The 23,162-nt window shown below is 42.8% G+C and overlaps 1 protein-coding gene and 1 long non-coding RNA gene across 3 annotated transcripts; one reads left to right on the top strand and one right to left on the bottom strand.

The window, feature by feature from the left end:
• Nucleotides 1–10,667: 10,667 nt before the first annotated feature.
• On the bottom strand, nucleotides 10,668–11,249 carry LOC116780798. Its single transcript, XR_004354632.1, has 2 exons — nucleotides 11,040–11,249; nucleotides 10,668–10,976 (listed from the first exon to the last, which is right to left on the bottom strand). It is a non-coding gene; the product is annotated as an uncharacterized LOC116780798 (long non-coding RNA).
• PLK2 (polo like kinase 2) lies at nucleotides 10,870–22,423 on the top strand. 2 transcript variants are annotated; one of them, XM_032676117.1, is made up of 14 exons: nucleotides 10,870–11,000; nucleotides 17,188–17,295; nucleotides 17,450–17,566; nucleotides 17,756–17,885; nucleotides 18,165–18,252; nucleotides 18,652–18,747; nucleotides 18,973–19,171; nucleotides 19,257–19,404; nucleotides 19,827–19,924; nucleotides 20,564–20,687; nucleotides 20,880–21,120; nucleotides 21,216–21,345; nucleotides 21,432–21,542; nucleotides 21,661–22,423. In XM_032676117.1, the coding sequence occupies exons 2-14, from the start codon at nucleotides 17,212–17,214 to the stop codon at nucleotides 21,850–21,852; spliced, it is 1,758 nt and encodes a 585-aa protein (XP_032532008.1). In that variant the 5' UTR covers nucleotides 10,870–11,000; nucleotides 17,188–17,211; the 3' UTR covers nucleotides 21,853–22,423. The 2 variants fall into 2 exon arrangements, with proteins under 2 accessions (XP_032532008.1, XP_032532007.1); XM_032676116.1 differs by lacking the exon at nucleotides 10,870–11,000 and adding an exon at nucleotides 16,416–16,752.
• Nucleotides 22,424–23,162: the final 739 nt, after the last annotated feature.

The raw sequence follows: 23,162 nt of genomic DNA, 5'->3' as shown, positions 1-23,162 counted from the left end.
ATTCTAAACTCGTTATTTGAATAACATTGTTACAATAATTGTATGTATGTGGATGTGTTTGAGAATCTAATAACTTTAACTTCTAACAACTTTTATCTTTAACAATTCAAATAAAGCCACTGGAAAACTATTGAAAAAATAGGAAAAAAACTTCTGAAGCGTCAGTGTTCTGGTTTTGTGGAGATAAACATTCACAATTTACATAGTGAAAGGTAATCACAAGCGCTTTTAGACAATAAAGAGAATTTTTCTCCCTCACAATGGTGTGAGCGAACAGTTAATAAAGTTTCAGCTTGCTATGTTTTGCTTTCTTTCTCTCACATTATGTAGGAAGGGAGATTCTGAGTGAGGGATGAGAGGGATTTGTTTGCTGTCCCCCTCACATAAAGACAAACTACCTATTTGTCTATCCAAAAAGTTAGTAGGAAAGTTTTTATAGGAACAGGGATAGGGTAGGAGACGATAAAATCTAATTCCACCCAGTTGCTAAGCAGTTAATTATTATTATGTTTGAGGGGTAACATATTATCTTTCTTTACAAAGCAATTATGTAAGAAGTGGTTTTTACCTTTTTCTTTAATCAAAAAGTAAGTTGTAAAATCTCAGTTTTCGAAAACTCTTAATTCTTTCCCACTCTGAGACAGGGGCAAAAAGTATGAAAATCCATCTTTCTTTAGCTTTGAGAGACTGATAGATTAGTAAAAGGCTTTTTGTTAATAGGGGGGCTGTGTTTATATGGCCCTCTAGTAGTGTATGTAAATGCATCAGCTCTGTCCTAAGGAAAGGCTGCTGTTTCACTGATTTAGGGCTATCTGTTTCTTGGGTTGCCTGTGGATTTAGTTGCAATAGAGCTGCTTTTAGGAAGAATCTGCTGTTAACTGACCCTCCCCTTGACTGAAGCAATATCTGCTCTACAGAATGAGAGATTTCAGTGCGTCTAATGGAAACAGAGTTAATGTCTCGGTGGTTATGACGTCTCTGCTTTGTTTCAGGGATGTTAGTTTAGGAATACTTGTTAAACAGGTTTGGATGTTTTTCAAGGGCCATGGTGAGGTAGATATGATTGTTACGTCTGTTCTGCTGTTAAAAATGTTTTATATTTCTCTCTTTGCTTCCTGTTTTAGTTGCTTAATTTGGGTAAAAGGCAATTCATGTGTGCTTGTGTCCTGAATGGATTTAGAGGTGTGTATGTCTAACTGTGTTGTTTGTTGCAGCCCAGCGGGGCATCTTTGGGCTTGTATTGTATGAGGGACTTGTCTGCTTTGCTTTATCAAAGCTTTTGCAGCGACTGTGTGCAAAAGGTTTCTGCACACAGCAGAAATTGTAACTGGTTGTTTCTTTGCTACTTGTTTTGGTTTGGCTTCCCATGTCGTGTATTGCATATCAATTTTCTTTACATGAAACAGCATTGCAGATTTGTGAGAAGCAAACACTTGATTTAGGGCCCCTCCAAGCATGTTTATCTTTCCCCCCAGCCACACAAAAGAACTTTTTACAATTGCAGATAATTTGTTAATTAGTAAAGTTGCCTTTCTGTGACTAAGAAAGTTAAATACAGTAGCTGACAGCTGTACGTCTGCTGTGCTTTGCAGTGTCACCTTTGGATTGTTAGCTGTGTTGGTTAGTGGTTTGTGATGTCCCAGCTGAGATTCTCACAGCACAAAACCAAGGGCTGTTAGTGTTGATAGCGTAGCCAAAATATATACTGTCCATTTCAGTATCGACATCTTTGATTTCACTGATAATCTCGGCTCGGGTAGCCATATGTTCCATGTGTTCTCCCAGCCTGTATTCTCCTCTTCAGGTTGAAGCAGTACCTGTAGCCATGTCTGCTGCTCTTCTTCTTCTGTAGGATCTAAAACTGCCTGTCTTTTTGTCGGTTTTTCTGTCCCGCTGAGCCCAAGCTGCCATAGCTTGGCCAGGATCTCTGGGGAGTTAAGATCTCCTCTTTTTCCTCCATCAGGCTGTCTCTGGCGTAGAAGCTGCTCTGACTTTGGCGGTGACTGCGTTTGCTCCGAGGCCGGCGGGGGCGGTGTTTCGTTGCATAACCGGTGGGGGTAGGAAAGGCTCCACTTTTGCCCTGTGGCAGGAGCAAGACGGCTGCGTACATTTTGCTGCATGGTCACTTCCCGTGGCCGCTGCACAGTCAAAGGGAGCTAGTGGACTCCTCCGGCCCTGGTGACAGCAGCCTTTTCGCTGCCCCCCTGCTGCAGCCCCGGCAGCGCTGGCGCCGGCAGCGTGCACCCCCACCAGTGCCCCGCTCAGCTGCGGCTCGGCCATCGCCGTGAGCAGTGCTGCCACAGCTCCGTTTCTTCCTGGCGCCACACCCACCACAAGCAGCACCATGAATGATGCTAATGATGCTACCGCTGCTCTGTTCGGCAGCGGCATGGTCAGTGCTGCGAAAGGGGCTCCTGCTGAGCCCACGCCACCCCCCCATGCTGCATCCCTCCACAGCGCCCAAGGTGGGGGGGAACACGGCCAGACGCGGCTCCACAGCGACTCCGGCTGCCGCAGCGGCGGCGAGCACTGGCACGGTTGGCTGCACAGCCGCCAGGACCACGCTGGCAGCCCCACGCCACCTGGCTCGCAGTCTCGTGGCAGCTCCGGTTGGCGACTGAGCCCCCGCTGCCAGGACCAGGCTCACTGCAACGGGAGACCAAGCAGCCGCGTGCGTGGGGGGGCACTGCCCGTGGCAAGCACCGCACCCGACCTCATGCACGGCCACACAGTTGCGGCAGTGGCCGGGGAAGGGGTGGAAAGTGGAGCACATGGCTCCAGCATAAAGTCAGTGCCATGCATCCCCACACCATTGTTCCCGTACCATGCGGTCGAGTGGGGGGCCGGGGCTTCAGCAGGGCTAGGAGGGAAAAAGTCCATTGTCCTGGCCGTTTTTGGTTTCTTGTAACGTGCGTTTAAGGCTATCATAATTTCTTTCCATGCAGCTAAGTTCTTGAGAGCATCTATGTCTCTTTCACTGGCTTTTTCAATTAGTCTGCTCCCTATTTTTTTTCAAGCTAATACTTGAAACATTTACGGAAATCCAATATAATAAGTCCCATAATTTACTTTTTTTAATGTTTCTGTTCTGTTCTTGTAAAAAGTGGTTAATTCTTTCAGCTGTCTGTTTAATTTCTGGAGAAATCCTCTCTTTTTGGGAACACTTCCCTCCCATCTTGCTAGATTTTTTAGGTTACCTCTGTGTGCTGAAGCTTTCTTCTGTTCTCCTTTTTCACCCTTTTTTCTTCCTTTTTTGACCAGTTTTGCAGAGGTAACCCAGCGCGCTGAATTCTTCCTTTTTCCTTTTGATTCTAGTGAGATGGAGCACCCCCAGCAGGCACCCCACAGCTTTACTGCTCGTGGTATCCAGTGTCTGTTGAATTCCCTTTTCGGGCAGCCATTTGAGGTGCTTGTTGTTGCAGGAAACCGAGAGCTGCATGTGGATGCACTCTGAATTAGCCTTTATTGCAAAGAACACCGGTTTAAACACAGTGCTTAAATCGTGTCACATGATTTCTCAACCAATGACATTAAAGTATTTCACAGAGCATGCGTGAGAGCCCGGAAAACTACAAGTCCCAAAATCCTTTGCTACATTTCTGCCTGCTACAGCCTTTCTTGTTTTCTTTGCACTCCTTGACAAGTTTGGCTCCAGCTGCACCTTGGTCTTCTCGACCCATCCGTACTCAACCAGACTTCATCTCTATACTCTTCCCAGGTTACCCATTACCTGTCCTGGCTACAACTGCCTGTGCATTTGCTTCTTTCTCTTTAGTTTCTCCAGTAGCTCCATCCTCAACCATGCTTGTCTCTTACCTTTCTTGCCCAATTTCTTGCTCCTGGCTATTGTTAGCTCTTGCTCTCTATGGAAGAATTCCTTAAAGATCTGCCAGCTCTGTTCCACTCCTTCGCCGCAAAGGGCAGTTCTGGATCTCTTTCCCCCCATGGGGTGGGGCGGCCCAGTTCCTTCAAAAGTATGGAAAAGTCAAACACATATGTTATTACCTACAAACAGTGATGTGACAAGTCAAGACATGCAATATGAGTGTAATAGAGCTGTCATTAAGAAAAACAGCCTTGCACAGACATACTCAAAACAATATACTGGTTTCTTATTTGAATGGAAAAGAATAATCAATTAGCTGTTAAATAAATAGCTGCCATGTTTTCTTCTCCTTTGGTTTAGGGCATACACCTGCCATATTAGGGCAACACCCTCTCTGTGATGAGTATAGTTTAATTAAAAATTAATATTCATCTGTGGTAATATTTTAATGTTTACCTTCTTAAAACTTACATAGAGATGTTATTACTTATTGCAGCTGTAGTTTACCTATATAAAAATAATTGTGTTGAGTGATCAGTATAAAAGTGTGGAAGGCACTATGCTAAAAAGTTGAGGAGGCTATGAAAACATGAAACTTCTACGGGAATTCTTTGTAGTACTGTACCTTTCTGTATATTTTCTTCCAAATGTGAGAAAAGGTTAGGATCCTTTGTAGGTGGGAAAGATGAGGTAGAACAAACTCTTCAGCAGAGAGGACTGGAATCTCTCATTTACCTGTGGGTAAATATGTTTCAAGAAAACATGTTCAGTTGTGAAAATTGTGTCTGTTAAGGAGATAATTACATCAGAACTATGGATGTTTGGAAAGTCAGTTTTGAGATTATTTTTTTTTGAGACTTTTCTGAGTGTGACACCTTTCCACTAAAAGATGATGCTTCTTTTCAAACTTTGCCACAGAGCAAAGTGAACATGTTGAATTAACACAAGCAGGAGAGACCTCCAGGCAGCTGTTGGGAAAAGTTTAGGCTGGAGAGGAGGGTCTGAGAGCTACCTGAGAGACTGACCCGTGGAGGCCATCTTAGCTAAGAAATCAGTGAAGAAGACAATATTACCCAACTAAAAATCATAAAAGGGACACAGTGGCAAAGAGAAGGTAAACCAGATTAAAAGCAGGGAAAAAAATGAAGAAAATAAACAACCAATCAGAAAAAAAAAAACAAAACCAAATCTCCAAACAAAAAATCCCCCAAAGTAAATGACATAGACACACACACAGACACACAGAACCAAACAACCAAAAAACCCCCCAAAAACCCCAAACCCAAACCAACAAGACCCAAAGAACATCCCCCAAAAAAGGCAATCAAGGATGGTGGAAGCAGGAAAAAATTAGGTGGCAGAATCATTATTCCAGAAGTTTTCTTCCATTAGTTTTAGCAAAGAATTTTTAACAGCTATGTATCTTTCTCAACCAGGAATGAATGTATGTCAGTCCAATGCAAATTTCCAGATGCTTTTCGAACACCTCTACAGATGGTGACTCCACCATCTCCCCCGGCAACTTATTCCAATGCCTGACCACCCTAACAGTGGAAAAAAATTTCAACACCTAATCTGAATCTCCCCTGTCTCAGATTAAGGCCATTTCCTCATGTCCTCTTGCTGTAGACATGGCAGAACAGACCAGCCCTCACCTCACTACCACTTCCTTTCAGGTAGTTGTAGAGAGCGATGAGTTCCCCTGGAGCCTCCTCTCCTTTAGACTGAACAAACCCAGCTCCCTCAGCTGTTCCTCATAAGACCGGTTTTCTAGACCCTTCTCAAGCCTTGTTGCCCTTCTCTGGACAGGCTCCAGCACCCCAATGTCCTTTTTGAAGTGGGGGGCCCAAAACTGAACACAGTGGTTGAGGTGAGGCCTTGCCAGTGCCACGTACAGGGGGATGACTACTACCCTAATCTTGATGGCCACACTATTCTTGGTACAGGCCAAGATGCCATTGGCCTTCTTGTCCACCTGGGCACACCGGTTCATATTCAGCTAGCTGTCAGCCAGCACCACCAAGTCCCTTTCTGCTGAACAGCTCTCAAGCCACTCCTCCCCAGACCTGTGGTGATGCATGGGGTTTGAAAACATTTGTTCCAACCATAAAGGCACTTTTTAAAGCACTCTAAGATAGTTAAAAAATAACACTCACCACATTGTTTTCTACTTAAGTGACCTTTTCCTGTTTTCTTGCAAACCACATACAAGTGTGAACAGCCTGTCTTACTGCTGAAAGGGCAGGAGATTTCTGTTTCTCTCAATCAGTATTGCTTTTCTAGAAGCAGCCATGTTTCCTTAAGCACTTTACTTCTAACCAGAAATACCATCACCAAGGAGCCAAAGGACAGGAAAAATAAGTTCTAATTTTTAAAAATAGGTATATTTTGTGCAAGTTAGTATTGGAGAATTTCCTTCATACATTTTACTTACCAAGTGGGTATTATTTGGAATGCTAACCATGAGTCCTTTTCACTGCTTGACAGATAAGTGAAAACTGTCCATGTCTCTTAAAGTCAGGAGTCTGCTGATTCTACTAATCTTAAATCTGTAATTTAAGGCTAACGGTAACTTAGTTATTTAACTACGAATTCTCTGCCATGAGAATTGAAATATATAAACCAGGCAAGGGAGAGGTAATATTTTTCATATACTCGAGTTGATGTATCTAAAAAAAGAGACAGTTCTTTCAGCACACCAGCCCTTCTGGAAGTCTAAAATAGAAGCAGAAACTTCTAAAGCTAAATGAAGACTTTGATAGGAGAAACCTCACAGTTCACTGTGAAGGTCACTGCTACTCTTTCACTGAAAGAAGTGCTCTGCTTTACTTGAAATGAGACCTAAAATTAGCTCAGCCTCATCTGAAAAGACCAATAATCCATGTTGTAGGCTGTTGCTAAACTTGTATTTGCAGTGTTTTACTTCCTTTCCTAGGCTCCCCCTTTTCCCAATGCTACAACTCCTCTTTGCATTGCAGAGTTGCAATAACTATTTATGGTCACATTTTTACCTTGTTGTAAGTTCTGTTGAGTCTTATCTTTCTTTATTATTTTGCTTTTACTCTGGGCACTTTAGACATGAAAGTGTGGTGTACTTGTTACATAATACTGTAGTTGATCTGAGCCAATAGGAACTGCTCTCTATATTGAAAACAACTGCCTCATGTCAAGTAATACAAAACAATAAAGGACAACTGAGAACTCACAACCCAAACCTGCTTAAAATATCAATTTGAAATAGAACTAAAACTATCCCCAAATGTCCCCTGTATACTGGACAAAATTCTTGGGTTAGTCTGTAGCTGTGTAACCGAATTCTTGTGATCACTTTGGGTACTCCTGACTCTCTTCTCTTAGCACAGATGCGCAGAAAAGCATCTGCTATGGTGCTCGGAGGCATATAGATTTTTCACTTCTCAGTGTGTGTCCAGCCTGGGAGGGCAGTGACTGCACCCAGGCAGACATTCCATGTTCAGAGGGCAACATTTACTCTTCTGGCTAGTGCATTTATCATTTTGCCAGAAGGTTTTTTGTCATAGTTTTGGTTTTGTTTGCACTTGTCAAATACATTCCCCTGCTTTTTTAATTTGCCCTGATGAGTAGCTTTATTCAAGGTACTGGCTTCCCTAGTTTAAAAAGCAGATGTCCAATAACTGCTTAAGATCTCTGGTCACTGATGGACCATGCAGCGAAACTCAGGATAAGAAAACTACAGTACTGGCCTACCTACCTTCTCTGGGCGGCTATCATTAAAAATAGCTTTAATAAGAGAAGGATGCTAGAATAAAAGGATAAAAGTGAGTTGCTGGAAAAAAAAATCTAGTGTGGATTTTCACTTTCACAATTATCTATTTAAGGCATCCTTTTGCTCATCTTTTCTTTTATCTATCCTGTCTTAACTACCACCTGCTTTCATTTCTATTCTTAAAGAGGCCAGTAGACCAGATTTTATATGTCTCTGTTTCCTAGATACCTTTAGTTTTCTTAGAGGCCATTTTTTGCTTGTGATCTGTTTTTACTTGGTATACTAGCTTTAGTAATCACATGCTTCAACTCGTCAGATTAGCAGTCAGGACAAGTGTAACTCTAATAAACTAAATGTAGTGCCAGTCAGTTTTAAATATTTACATAAACGTAGAAAGTACTCTTACCTGGAAAAACTGTAGTGATCTATGAATAAAACAAGGTAAGAAACACTTCTTAGGGTTAAAAAAACCCTTCTAATGTATGTCAGACAGAAAAAAACCTTGTTGAAAAGTGTGGTTCTCAGCTTTCCCCAGAATCTCTGAACACATGCCTCTGTCATGTCAAGTCTGATGAACAGCGACTTCGATGGTAACATATGCAGTTAAGTCTTTCCTATGTGTTCTTTTTAATCCTACTGTTTTGATGTTAAGGACCACCACCTCCCTAAGTTCTTGCTTTATGGTGAACTTGCCACCGGCTGCCGCAAGAGAGGAGCCCCGAAGAAAAGATACAAGGACTCCCTGAAACAATATCTCAGCCTTGGCCATATTGATCATCATAACTGGTCTACTCTGGCCTCCAATCGGGAGGCCTGGAGACACACCATCTGTAACGCTGCTGATGCCTTTGAGAAAGCACACAGGATCACCCTTGAGGAGAAAAGACAATGCAGAAAGAATCGTGCCTTGCAGAATATACCACCTAAGGAGTCTTTCTGCTGTGCCTTTTGCAACCGGACATGCCTGTCTCCTATTGGCCTTTTTAGCCACCAACGCGCTTGCAACAAACATGGGTAGAGCCCTTCCCAGATCTTTGTTCGCAAAGCCCAGCCATGATGATTGTGCATAGAAAAGAATCTAGGAAAGATAATAAATGTTAACTGGGTTTAATCTAATCTCAATGAGCAAAAGAGCACAGGATGCCCATCTTTCATAGATGAGGTGGTTGCTTCACTTGCCTTTGATAGCAGCAGCTTTCAGCCCACTTTCCTTCCCTGAGCAGACTCTCTCTTCTGCTCTAATCAGGGTTGCTTCTGGCACGTCTTGCTTTGGTAGCAATGAGACTCTGTTGTACCTACAGCACTGAAACGAAGTCCTGGCTTATACCTAATTCCTCAGTAACTCAGTTTTCTGTAGACCACGTACTCTCCTATCTTCAACTCTAACTCCCCAGAGTTCCTCTAAATCTAAACATGCTTAAGATATGCATAATTGTCTTGCTCAGTTTGAACATTAGCTGCAATTACTGAGGATTAGGAATAATGACCTGTACTTCTGTTTGCCAGAACATTTATTTCTTTGTAGCTGTTTTGTTCTACAATCATGGTTAATTACAGAAAACAACACAACAAATGCTTTCAATCTCCTAAATACTTGCTCTCTTCTTCTGTGCTTCATGTTTATAATACATAGTCAGAACTGGCCTATGCATGTCTAATTACTGGCAGTATGTGTATGAAAACCAGATATGGTTGCTCTTGACAGAAAGGAATGTGAGAAATATCTCTGATTAAAATTTCAGAGATGGCCAAATAAATTGAAACAAAGAACTTTATTAACAGCGTGCTAGGTGCACCAGACTCGTGACCAGGTCTGAGCACACACCGAATGGGAGGGGCGAGCCCTTTTAAGACCCTTTGATTTACATAACCACTCCCTCCCTCCTCTCATGCCAAGCCTCACTCTTTTCTTCCTTAAAAGGTGATATAGTCTTCTTCTTGCAGTCCACTGGTTATTTTAACAAACCTATCAAGTTGTTTCCCTGCCCCCCGGCTGCATGGTCCCTTGGCAGTGAGCCCGGACTGGTCTTACCGCCTTACATACTTTCTGGCCCACCTTGTCTAAGTTTTACTTGGCTCCCCGCCAACTCCCCAGACCCAACACAAAAAGATACCTCAGGCAACGAGCTAAGGAAAAAAACTATGAAAAATCCAGACTAGCCAAACTTATATGAAAATAAATGTATTTACGTTATATACAGTTATATACAGTTGAAATACTATGTACAATTCCAAGGAAAAAGGGAAAGGGAAGGGGGGAAGGAAAAAGGGAACACAAAAAAAAATAAAATATACACGATCAATAGCTCAAGATCTAGCAACTAAAGAATTAGCACAAGAATATCTTACTACTCTTCTTGGGACAACAGAAATCACGCTGGAACGACTGCCGGCAACCTCCACGTCCCAAGGCTGACAAGGCCTCACCAGGCCTCACTCCCCAACACAGCAGACCTGACAGCAGGCAACCCGCACCTCCAGAGCCACCGGAAGGGAAGAGGGCGAAGGCCTCTCCTCCCTTCTTCTTTATACCCCAGCTTACGTAAAAATCTTAGGGAATACTGGGTAATATGGCCACTTACTTGGTTACAAACTTGGTCACCAAGGAAGGCTCAGACTAAAACTACCACACAACTTCACACTGTAAGTAATGGTAAGTAACTGTAAGCAACCTTGTAAGCAGAACAGTAAGCAGCCCACCAGTCCTCAGCCACAAAATGGCTCCCCAACTCCCCAGATCCAATGACCTCCAGGTATCTCGGCAGGAGGCAACCATGGAAACCCCTGCTTGTAATAAAACCATCTTATTCATTTCCTACAGGAGTGTAATGGAGACAGATAACCTTTTAACATGGGCATCATATATCTCATAACTCTGCTTCTGCATTGTCTGTTATCGGAGCACCATTAAAACTGACTTCTGCTCTGAAGATTCAGGAAACTATATTCCTATCCGTAGAAAGAAAATAAGCACTTAACCTAGCAAGTAGGAAACTTTCCTGTTCTGTTCCTGCAGTAGTTGAAGACTGAAAATGGACGGAGGAAAGAAGAGCAGTGTGAGAAATATCTCCAATTAAAATTTCAGAGATGGCCAAATAGAGTGAAACAAAGAACTTTATTAACAGTGTGCTGGGTGGACCTAACTCAGGACCTGGTTCGAGCACACCCCAAATGGGAGGGATGAGCCCTTTTAAAACCCTTCGATTTGCATAACCACTCCCTCGCTCCTCCCATGCCAGGCCTCTCTCTTTTCTTCTTTAAAAGGTGATCTTTGCCTTCTGGTGCAGTCCATTGGTTGTCCTCATCCACCTATCAGGTTGTTTCCCTGCCGCGGGCTGCATGGTTCCCTGGCAGTGAGCCCAGGCTGGTCTCACCACCTTATATTCTTACTGGCTTGCCTTCGCACTGTAGCAGTAAGCAGGCAGAACTATAAGCAGCAGCAGGCAACAATGAGCAGCAATAGGTAACCTCAAGCAGAACTATGTGTAGCAGGTAGACAGCAGCAATAAGCAACTTCAAGCAGAACCACAAGCAGTCCACCAGTCCCCAACCACAAAATGGCTCCCCAGTCCTTTAAACAAAATGGCCCCCAGGTGCCCCGGCACAAGGTAGCCCCTGCTTGTAATAAAACCGTCTTAATTATTTCCCACAGCAGGAAGGGAAACATGCTGACTGAAGTACTGACTTCTTTGTTCTGTTTAGAGGATTTTGACTACCCTTTGGCACTGTTCTCTTTAACAAGGAGGTTTTATATGTGAGGGCATTTATATGGCCATTTAGAAAGGCTAAATAAAGAAAAACAAACCAAACCAAAACCAAAACCAAACTAACAAAAATTAAAAACCCACAAAAGAACCTAGACAGTTCTTTTGGCATACAAAACACTATGATTGTTCCTCAGGTTTGAAGCTAAGTGTCTCTGATACTGGGCATGATGCTTAACCATCAAACAGATCTTTGTTCCTTCTGCATGACTGATGCAGTTGCATAATGGGTCTAGCAGTCATTTACGTGGGAGGCAGGCTAGTTCTGGACATAACAACTATATCACTGGCACACGGTGTCTCAAGTCAGCCTCACCAAGTTCCAACCACCTTAAACAGAATACCAAAAATCACCAGAAGCAGTGGCAGAATCTGGAAAAAGCTGCTTCTGGCAGATCGGGTGGTACCAGGATATCTTCCTAAATATTTTGTGGACAGATGCTCTTTGACTAAGTGAGCACTTAGGAGCATTCACATTGCAGGCAGAGGCAAGAGTAATTGTGATTCCTACAGGACAATACATGAAGTATTTGCGTGTGAAGGTTTAACTGTTTCTTATGGATAGGTAATACAATTGGTACTCTTTTTTCTCCTCAGTGCATTGCAATGGGGCAAGTAGAGGCCATAGAGATTTTCATTGAAGGAAATTATGTATCTGACAGTACTCTCTGTGCAAACACATTGTCAATTTTAAAGGTAAAGGCAAAGGCTTTAGAGTCTTTACTTTTGCAGTACTCTTCACTTTGAGGTTAGTATAACCTTTGTTTTGGCATATGAAAGAAAAACAAGTCAAGCTATGAAAAAACAAAATGAGAAAAATAACACAATGTGCAAACCTGTGGTCTGACTTCACTTTTAGAAGCAGGTGCTGTATGAACGTGTGATTGCACTTTCTGAGTGCGGGGGCTACTGCCTGAAACAAAGCTGTGAGACATTACTCAACCCAAGAAGCACAGGAAAGGAGTGTGAGAGTAGTGAGTGATAAGACAAAACTGAGTCTCTCTGACACTGTCTTTACTTGACACTGACACTTGACTGGAGCTATATTATTTTCCATACTCTATCATTGCACTGGGGAAACACATTTCAGAGCCATCCATCAATTCCAACTGTGTAAGCACACATTAAAATCCAGGAAATTGAGTTTTGTGTCTTTGGGGACCTAATACAGGATCAATAACTACCACAAGTGCAACCCTGCCTTCCTGCTCCAGGAAACTCATACCAGATAGGCAGGGTTGGAACAGACCTTGACATCACTCCAGAAGGAACCAAAAGCTGGCACAGCCTATGTGACCACTGGGCTAGGCATCCTCTTCTTTTTTTTGGAGATCTTTCTGGGAAAACATATGATTGCCTTAAGCTCTTGGTAATCTGCCTGTTTTTTAATTAGTAGATCACTTCAAATTAAACTGCAAAAGAATTTAGGTCTTTGGAAACTTCACCAAGCTTCAATCAAAGGAAATTAAAATACATGAATTATTGCAGAAACAAGTGCTTCGCATTAGCTCTGCAATGATTTAGGGAGAACAAATGGTATCATGCCTGTGTATAAGGACAATCTATGACAACAAAATCCCACAAGGGAAGTGACACACTGAAACTGCATGGCAGCATCAGAGCAAATGTTTAGTTCTATATCTAGTCCAGCTTTTATGTGTTTTATACTTTTTTTGTTAAGGATGACTATATGTTTCCAGTACTTTACTGGAAACACAGGGAAACACAGGAGAACATGGAAAATGTGGAAAACAAAAACAGAGAAAGTAGAGATCCATGTCGGATGGTGAGAAAAGGCTAGTGGGGAAGTGGAAATGAAGAGGATAAGTCACGGAAGAAGCCAAGGGGAGAAATGAAACTTAGTCAATATCTAAAGCACAGTAAGATTACCAACAGTTTCTCAAGACAAGTCGCTAAAGATCATGAGACACTTTGTGTAAAAGCCACACTTTTCATAACACAGTTTCTGGAGGCTGATGTTCTAGGAGTAAGCTTCTTATTTTTTATCACCCATATACATTGACACATATTATAGTGAGATGCTATTTGGGGAACCCATTAGTCTGTCCCATCTCTAAGTAGAATATGCTTCTTTTTGGACAAACTAACATCACTTCAGCAACTAAGGGCACTCCATGATCAGCTAAATGAAAAACACAGTCCTGTCAAAAGCTAACAGGAGGCAGGAGAGAGATGTTCCGATAGCAGAAAGCAAAGGATGAAGTCAGCCAGGTAAAAGGTCAGGGCTGCCTGCCAAACCTGTGTGGACTGGCACCTGAGCCCATTATGGACTGCAGGGTTATTGCTGTGTATGCCTGTAGGAGCATAGTGAATTGGCTCAGATTGGCATACTGGGGAGGGAAAAGCATATTCATTGCACCAAATATTCAGGAAGGTCAGCTGAGAGTCAGTCTGGAAGCCAGGTAGATGGTGTTGATCCTGATTTCACATAAAGCCCTGGCAAAATCATGGCCATGAACACAGTGCCAAGCCTCTGTAGTATGCAGGGAGTTGGACATCCAGGATTTAATGCACTTCTTTTTGGAGATCTACATCTTTGAACTAGCATACTTTCCCTATGTTAGGGTAAGAAAATGTGGTTCCTGCCAAGACTTTCTTCCCACAAGCCTGTAATTAAGCAGCTTATGATTCTGTCAAATTGCCATTCCTCACCTAAATCAGGGATTTATGCACACCCAGGCTTCCCAGACCCTCAATAATAAGGCTTTTATGAAAGCTGTACACTTGTGTCAAAATGAAGCAGCAGGGTTAAGTGATTATTTTCATCTGGAGACAGAGACAGAACATATGCCTGAAACTGAATTTTGGGCTAGGCTTGCCCTGTTTCTTGGCAGGGTAGCTGCATTGGTGCATGCTGATTTGGCTATAGACCTTCTGCTGTCTTAGCTAGCTTAGAGATGAGCTGCTTCTGCATGCTGCAGGTAAGCTTCAGCACTTTGTTAATGTAACTTGGAAGAAAAAGTGTGATATTACAGAGCACTGACTAGAATAGCTTTCCCTTGGAAGACTTAAAAGGGTCATTTTCAAGCCTTTACAGTACTGTTATTTTATCCAAGAGATCACCTGTAGAAGAAAAAGTTTGCTTTGTAAAACCTCACAATAAATGGTATTCTAACCTTGGCATTTTGAAATAAATATATGCTCCCTATGCAAAAGTGGGAGAAGCAATCTCAGAGTAACTGCTGCATGGGGCAGTCGCAGCCTCTTCTAATTCAGAGGGAACACGGCTTAAAGACTTTACTTACTTTACTTCAGCAAAGTAGGTGAGAACAAATAGTAGGTGAGAACAAAATATAGGTGAGAACAAATAGTCCCACTCCTGTTTAGCAGAACACTTGGTATACTTAGCTTTAACCAAGTGCTTGTGTCCTCTTAAAGTCAAGCTTAACAATCTTTCCTAAACCTTTACCAGACAAACTTGTTTTTCTTACATTTAATTTTTACCATGTGCAATACCACTTCTTTCCAGCGGAGGGAAAACTTGTCCTTCTATTCTGCTTATTTTCCACTCTCCCTATAAGCTTTTCTGTTGGAACGTACTGACAGTAAACAAAGCATCGAGAAATCATGTTTACATTAAGTAACCTATTTTGCAATAACTGGTACTAATTTGGAAAAACTTAAAGATGCGTAAGGGAAAAAACATTTGTCTAGGAAGTCAGTGTTTGTAAGGCTAAGGAGTGAGGGGGGATAGGACTGAGCAGTGTCTGTGTATCCTAATTTTATGTTCTTATTATTTTTACCTCTACCCCAATGGCTAATCACTGGTTATACTAATATAACTTGACTAGACTTTGCAGAGTGAGATAGGAAGATACTTGAATGCAGAAGCACATGAACAGTAAAAGACTGCAGATGGGTAGAAGCGAGTGTACACAATTCGGTATATTTAACCCTTAAGCACTGTTACCTTCATACTGCAATACCAGTAGAGGGAATCAAACACTGTTATTCAATCTTTTGCCGGTTTTGGCTGGGGGGAGTGTGTGTGTTCTGATAAGGCATGCAACCTGATGTTGACACTGTAAAATAAGTATATTTTTCTGTTCTTTTAAGATCTGAAATGAGGGTTTTTCAGAGACCGACACTCAAATAATTTATACACTTATATGTTCTGAGAGTCATTCCTATTCAATCAACTAGTCTTTGACTTTTACCAACAATGAAAGTAGGTAGAAGTTCTTAGTGCATGCCAAAAAGCAAATACTACTTCAGAAATGCGTAACAGACAAAGAAAGCAATGAATTCCAGCATTTCCGCCTCTCCAGAATGGAGAAACACAAGACTGTTTCACATTTCATTACTTTTTCTCCCAGACACACACTTCACTCTTCAACAATTGTCTGTATGCAAACACCTAGTACTGCAATTGTCTTCAGGTATCTTCAAACTTGATTTGCATTTGAGATGTTTCTGCTTATAAAGGTTTTAGACCTGACTGTTGTCAGAGAGGTGGGGGGAGTGTCCCTAGGCATGGGTTCTCCTTGCTAAAGGAGGGACACGATAGCCCCTGTGGCATGTGCCCCAATCACTTGCACTGTCCGAGCAAGTCCATGGGCCTCAGCTCCATGCTGGCCCCATCTCTCTGCTGTGATGGAGCTGCTTTGGCACAGGTGGGAAAAACTCCCTCCCTTCCTCACGTGCAGCAACAGCTTGCACGAGGTAGGGTGCTGCTCCTGCAGGCCACAGCTCGGGTCGCCCATCACCAACTCCCGCACGGTGCAATCCTTAAGTGAAGAAAAACACAACTTGTGATGTAGCTCCCCTTGCCCAGCTCCCCTTCCGGGACGGTCGTGGTCAAAGGAGCCTCCGCAGCTGCAGGGGGACAAGAGCGTGGGTCAGCTCCTGCCAGCTACAGTGCTCCACTCCTGCCGCACGGCTGGGCAAAGGAAGGCAAAGCACGAGAGCCCGACCGGGCCCCGCTCTCCTCAGGCCGTCCCGGGGGCGGGCCGCCGAGCCGAGCCGAGCGGGCGGAGCGGAGCCCCAGAGGGGCGGAGCAGCACCGGGGCGGAGCCGCCACCCGCTTTATAAAGGCGATCCGGGGAGTTGCGCTCAGTTGTGAGCAGAGCGGCGGGGGAGCGGTGTTGGGCGGTAGAAAAACGGCAGAGAGCGGTGGGAAGGGCACGGCGGGTGAAGCAGAGTAGAAGCAGACGGACAGGCAGGACGGACGGAGGCGAGGCGCGGTGATGGAGCTGCTACGGACTATCGCGCACACGCCGGGCGGCGGCGGTGCCAAGTGCTGCGAGGCAGCGGCGGGCAGGGCGGCTGGCGGCGAGTCGCGCAGGAAGAAGGCAGAGGAGCCGCACCAGCACGGCCACCCCGCCGCCGAGGTCTCCCGGATTATTACCGACCCCACGACGGGGAAGCGCTACTGCCGCGGCAAGGTGCTCGGAAAGGTAATGGCCGCGGCGGGCCCGGAGCCGTCCCGGGGCGGCGGCCGCTGAGTCCGGCTCGCCGCCTTTCTCAGCGGGGAGGGCTCTCTCCTGTCCCTACGGGGCTGCGCTTCCCCTGCAAGCGGGAGTGAGCCGACCTGCTGCCCTCGACCTGCCCGGTCCGAGCGCCCTTCCTGCCCCCGATTCGTCTCTACCTCGAAATACTAGCGGGATCGTGCCTTCGGCTCGGGCGAGCCCGCGGGAATGACTTAGGTGTTGCATGCGGGGAGTGGGGAGCGCGAACCTTCCGATAGGTGATGAACCTCGGACCTGTCCTTAGCAAATTGCCCTTTGCGAAGGAAGTTGCCCTGCTTGACTAATACATGAGCTGGTGAATGACTAAGTGTAGGAATGCTTTCATACCTGCTCTGATTGCCTTTTTCTCCTGTGTCTTTCTAGGGTGGATTTGCCAAGTGTTATGAGATGACAGATTTAACAACAAATAAAGTTTATGCTGCAAAAATCATTCCTCACAGCAGAGTATCAAAACCTCATCAAAGGGAGAAGGTGTGTATGCATGAGTGCTTTTGTTTCTCTCCAACTCTTGGTATGCTGGATTGCCTAGCCCTTTCCCTGAAATGGTTCTGATAGAGCTAGTCTGCTCAACGTTGTGGAAGTAAGGCTGACACTTTTTTTTGTTCACCCTTTCTTGTCTTTTCAGATTGATAAAGAGATTGAGCTGCACAGAATGCTTAATCATAGACATGTTGTGCAGTTTTACCATTATTTTGAAGACAGAGAGAATATTTACATTCTTCTGGAATACTGCAGTAGAAGGGTGAGCATCAACCAGGAAAAATTCAGTATTTACTTACAAGGAATCTGCAACTAATTTATATCTGTGATGTGTAAAAGGTATTTTTTGTGACTTTAGTTGTTGTTTCTCCATGTATTAATTTATTTTACTTAAGGAGAATCTTGTGCATGAATGTTCAATGACATTTCTACCTTTGTTTTTCCTCTGCAGTCAATGGCTCACATCTTAAAAGCAAGGAAGGTATTGACAGAACCAGAAGTACGATACTACCTCAGGCAAATTGTGTCAGGGCTAAAGTATCTTCATGAACAGGAAATCTTACACAGGGATCTTAAACTAGGTAAGTTCTGCACATTGCCAACTTCAAAACACACTCCTCCAGCCCTGTCAGCATTATACCATTTACCCTTGTATGCTGATAACTTAATTAGTAGAATCAGTGCAGTCTGTCTTTACAGTGGAAACATGGAGTGCTTAAGGGATGACACTAAGCATTCCTAATGAAAAAAAAAAAATCTTGGCTAGCTTCTGGCTTTGAACAAAGTATGACTCAGCACCTGTGGCAAATGCATTACTACATTGCAAGTAATGGACTAACTGGTATTTCTCTGTCTACTAGGTAACTTCTTCATCAATGAGAACATGGAACTGAAACTGGGTGACTTTGGCTTGGCAGCTAGGCTGGAACCACTAGAGCACAGAAGAAGGTAGGAGCATCAAAACTGTGTAGTCTAGTAGTAAATGAAACCAAATTAAGTTAGAAAGGAGAAGTCCTATTCCATAACAAAAATGAATTATTTCTGAGATTAAGACTTTAGCTTCTAGAAAATGGGCTGCTATGCTTTGACTTCTGCTTTTGAGTAGTAGCAAATGCCAGAGGCTGGGTGTACTGACTGACAAATAGCGCAGGCATGAGTCTGTCCCTCCTGTATCATAAAAGCACAATGGAAAACATGTATGCTATCAAAGTTCCTACAGCTCCTCTTTAGGAGTCTCTTAAATTCGTGTCTGAACTTGAGAGGAAAACCTGCCGTATGAAAAACAGCTTCTCTCCTCCTTCTGTTGGAAATACTAACCAGCTCTGTGGCCTCTTTGATTTTTTTCAGAACAATATGTGGCACACCAAATTACCTCTCTCCAGAAGTCCTCAACAAACAAGGGCATGGCTGTGAATCTGATATCTGGGCCTTAGGCTGTGTAATGTAAGTACTTCACTGCCTTTGAAATGAAATATTTCTATCACTGGCTTAGGCTTTTAAGAGTTCAAAGGGAATGCAGTACTGCATCCATTTGCAACCCTCTATACATGTGTAGCCTAAGTACAGAAATTTTCTTTCATGTTAGGAGACAGATGAAGCCTTTTTTTTAGTTGTACATAAGTACTATGGGTGTGTAAAATAAAATTATTTTCCTTTGCTTTTAAACAGGTACACAATGCTGTTGGGAAGACCCCCATTTGAGACTACAAATCTTAAAGAAACGTACAGATGTATAAGGGAAGCAAGATACAGCCTGCCTTCATCTCTCTTGGCACCTGCAAAACACTTAATAGCTAGCATGCTGTCAAAAAACCCTGAAGATCGGCCCAGTTTAGATGAAATAATTCGACATGAATTTTTCTTACAGGTTTGTACTGTTTAGAGTTCTAGCTGAAGAAGTATCCACACAAAGATGCACTGTTCTAAAATTTTTTTGTATTGCATTTCCACAGGGCTTTACACCCGATAGACTCTCTGCTAGCTGTTGTCACACCATTCCTGACTTCCATTTGTCAAGTCCTGCTAAAAATTTCTTCAAAAAAGCAGCTGCTGCTCTCTTTGGTGGTAAAAAGGATAAAGCCAGATACTTCGACACACATAGTAAGTGGATTGTAGTTAGACTTAAAACTTACCTCTATTGCATCAGTATCGTGTTGGTAATATACATCTATGAGATAGCACTGGAGCACATATACTTGTCTCAGAGCTTCCCTGGGTTATTTTGACCTCTTTCTTCATAAGTATAGATGGTAGCCTGCCCACCTACGCCAGCTTACGTAAGTGAATGTTTCTTATGGCATACTGACAATCTAAATTGATCATCTGTTAGTTTGTACTGTTTATTGAAATTTATTCTCTTAGTAACTTGTGTATAATGGCATCACTATTCTTGGAGACTGTTGCGTGTTTAGAAGAAGCTACTGAAGGGGGACGGTGTGCTTTCTGTAGCTAATTTGTTATGCTTTCTGTAACTGAACAGCACTTCCAGATTCAGTGTGAAGTATTTTTTTCCTGTGTTGCAGACAAACTAGCTAAAGAAGACGAAGAAATCTACAGGCTCAGGCATGATTTGAAGAAGACCTCAATAACTCAGCAGCCCCCCAAACACAGAACAGATGAGGTATATGCAAGTTCAGTTCAATTCAAATCCAGTAACAGTTGGGTGGAGTAGCTATAATTAAATTATATTTGACTTGAATATCAGAGCTGGGACTGTACACAGTATAATCAAGCTTAAATGATTAACTGAGTTGCTTTAAGAGGGCTTAGCCAAGCATCACCAAGGTATGGTAGCCTTTGTAGGGAGACTATAAATTTTGTCTTTTGAGTAATTATAGTATCTGCCTAGACTCCATTGTTGGCTATGTGGTAACTTGTCTGCCAGGTGCTCTTTCTCAATATTCTAAATACAGGGCTTCAGTTCATGATTAACTAGGACTTCTTAAAAGAATAAATTGCTGAGATGTAGCTCTTGCCATTTGGTGTTCAGACCTGCACACAGCTGTTCCCTTGCTAGGACAGGAGAGCAGAGAACTGATTAATAGCCTGTGAGATGCAAATTGAAGATCTAAAGAATGGAAGGACCTGGCATGCTAGTCTAAGCTCAGTCTAACAGCAGCTCTTTGTACGTGCTGGAAACATTAATACTAGTTTCCCTATAATTTATCATTTGTTGAGAAATAGGAGAGCCATGCAAAACTTGTGTATAAGCCTTGCCTTGTGTTATGTTTCATGTTTATGCGTCTGACATCTCTTCTAGGAGATCCAGCCTCTTATCACAACAGTAGCAAAGCCAGGAGCATTGCCAGAAACTAAGCAGATTGGAGACTCTATTCGGATGATAGTCAGAGGAACTTTGGGAAGCTGCAGCAGTAGCAGTGAATGTAAATGCAACAATATATAATCTCTAATTCTGAATCACACTTTTATTTTCTTCATGCTTCTAACACTTGAAACAAACATCTGCTTTCATCCCCTATTTTTTATGCTTTAAATTTTACAACCAAATTTTTGAAAAATTAAAATTGCAAAGCTAAGTGCTCTTGTCAGTCTAATATTTAATCATTCCTTTTGAGGTCTGGAAGACAGTACCATGGGAAGTGTTGCTGATACAGTCGCAAGGGTATTGCGAGGATGTCTGGAGAACATGCCAGAAGCAGACAGCATTCCCAAAGAACAGCTGACAGCATCCTTCCAGTGGGTTACAAAATGGGTGGACTACTCTAACAAGTATGGCTTTGGGTACCAGCTGTCAGACCACACTGTTGGCGTCCTTTTCAACAATGGCGTGCATATGAGCCTTCTGCCAGATAAAAAGTAAGAATCATTACAAAGCCAGCAACTCAGTATGGCAGTTTAAACATGAAATACTTGTTTTTCATCACTAACCTCTTTATTTTCTTCTCTTCCAGAACAGTGCACTACTATGCTGAGCTGGGCCAATGCTCTGTCTTCTCAACCACAGAGGCTCCTGAACAGTTCATTAGCCAAGTAACTGTACTGAAGTATTTCTCTCACTATATGGAGGAGAACCTCATGGATGTAAGTTCAGCACTTTCAGGGTCTTGAGGTGTAAAAATACACTAAATGTGAACTGAGTACTTAACACAGTCTGTTCCCCTTCCTAGGGAGGAGACTTGCCCAGCCTAACAGATGTACGCAGGCCTAGGCTTTATCTCTTGCAGTGGCTCAAATCTGATAAAGCATTAATGATGCTCTTCAATGATGGCACGTTTCAAGTAAGTTTGGTAGCATCACTGCAGAAAATGTTTCTTAAAATACTTTAGCAATAAAACTGGCTAAGCCTCAAAATGAGAGGAGAAAGTATACAAACAGGAACTCACTTCTCTTTTGCAGGTGAATTTCTATCATGATCACACAAAAGTCATAATTTGCAATCAGAATGAGGAGTATCTCCTTACATACATCAATGAAGACAGGATGTCAACAACGTTTCATCTGACAACTCTTTTGGTTTCTGGATGTTCATTGGAACTAAAACACAGAATGGAATATGCTTTGAACATGCTGCTGCAGCGATATAACTGAAGGCACTGGCTCAGTTAAACCAAATGGACCCTCTTGTTCACTGTGAATCTACAGTGGAGATGATGGAGCAACTAGTATACTGATAGATGTGTGGTGGTACGAAAACTTGACTGTCCTAGCGTGCTGGGCACACATCTATTGAAAGCCTAAACCTACTTTTGGACTAAACCATTGTGACAAGGAGTTCTTTGGATCATAATTTTCCTTGCTTCATGTGTGTTAAAGATATATTTGACTTGAACTCAGAGCAGAGTGTGTCTACTTGCTCTGTAAAAGAGCATCTCTGATGGATTAAAACTGTGAAATACACATCTGGAAAGGCAGGGAAGGGAGAGCTCTGTTGTTGGGGATAATTGTAACAAGCAGCTTCTGGTTGCTTAACTGTGAACTATGGCCATACTTTTTTTTTCCCCTTTATTTTTCAAAAATACCTACACTTGTGGCTGGCAAAGTGCATTCCTTGTTAATTTTTTTTTAATTTATTACAGCCTAAAGTGAAGTATTTATTACATGTTTTTTGGACCTTGGCATTTTAAATATCTGTTGGCAATAAAGAGAATGGAAATCTGAAGCAGCATTCTCTGCTCTTTCTACGCTATAACACAACATACTGTGCTTTTGAAGAACAAAAAATCTTGCAGGTTTGCTTTCTTTATGCTATCTTTTAGAAGTCTGCTACAGCTCAGGGTATGGATGACAGGTGCTAACCCTGAAGACCTTGTCTGTTTCTATGCCCACTTGCACTCTGAACACTGCTGTTAATTCTAGCTGCACCCCTAAAGGAACTGCTCATGGATCTTGCTAGGGTAATGATGTAGGCCTTGACACTTAGTTATGGTCCTGGAGGCTAAAAACAAAAATACGGATTTCTTCGAAGTGCTACATCTCAGCATTCATGTTTTACACTGACTGAGAAGAACTTACTTCAGGATAATACTTGGTGCATGCAGTAGCTATGATAATGAGCTGTATAAGCTTTCTCTTCTACTTGCTGTGGAAACACTGCTCTTACCTGCCAAGGGAGTGAGTATCCTGATACCTCCAAGGTACAATGGATTGACTATAGCTATCACTGCCCCTCTATTGTGCTTTACTGTGTCAAATGGTAAACCCAGTAAAGTAAAAGCAAAAGGGTGATAAGATTAAAGGGTGATTTAGTGTCAACTTTGGGCTTATTCTACCCAACTGATAACATTAAACAACTGCAAGTAAGATTCATGGTACGCAGTAAGTTTTCTGTAACGTAGCTCAAAACAGCTGTGAACGACATAGGGATAGCCTACTGTTTTCTGCCATCCCACTGCTACTAG

Source organism: Chiroxiphia lanceolata, chromosome Z (assembly GCF_009829145.1).
Source record: "Chiroxiphia lanceolata isolate bChiLan1 chromosome Z, bChiLan1.pri, whole genome shotgun sequence".
Taxonomy (NCBI): Eukaryota; Metazoa; Chordata; class Aves; order Passeriformes; family Pipridae; genus Chiroxiphia; species Chiroxiphia lanceolata.
Note: the sequence above shows the minus strand (reverse complement) of the source record. Positions and strands in the feature narration are given on the sequence as shown.

Bases quoted from the DNA above. Each gene is read 5' to 3' on its own strand.
- PLK2 (XM_032676116.1), top strand. From the start codon at position 16,543: ATGGAGCTGCTACGGACTATCGCGCACACGCCGGGCGGCGGCGGTGCC. The intron at 18,748-18,972 runs GTAAGTACTTCA...GCTTTTAAACAG, and splicing joins TGGGCCTTAGGCTGTGTAAT to GTACACAATGCTGTTGGGAA. The intron at 19,172-19,256 runs GTTTGTACTGTT...GCATTTCCACAG, and splicing joins GACATGAATTTTTCTTACAG to GGCTTTACACCCGATAGACT.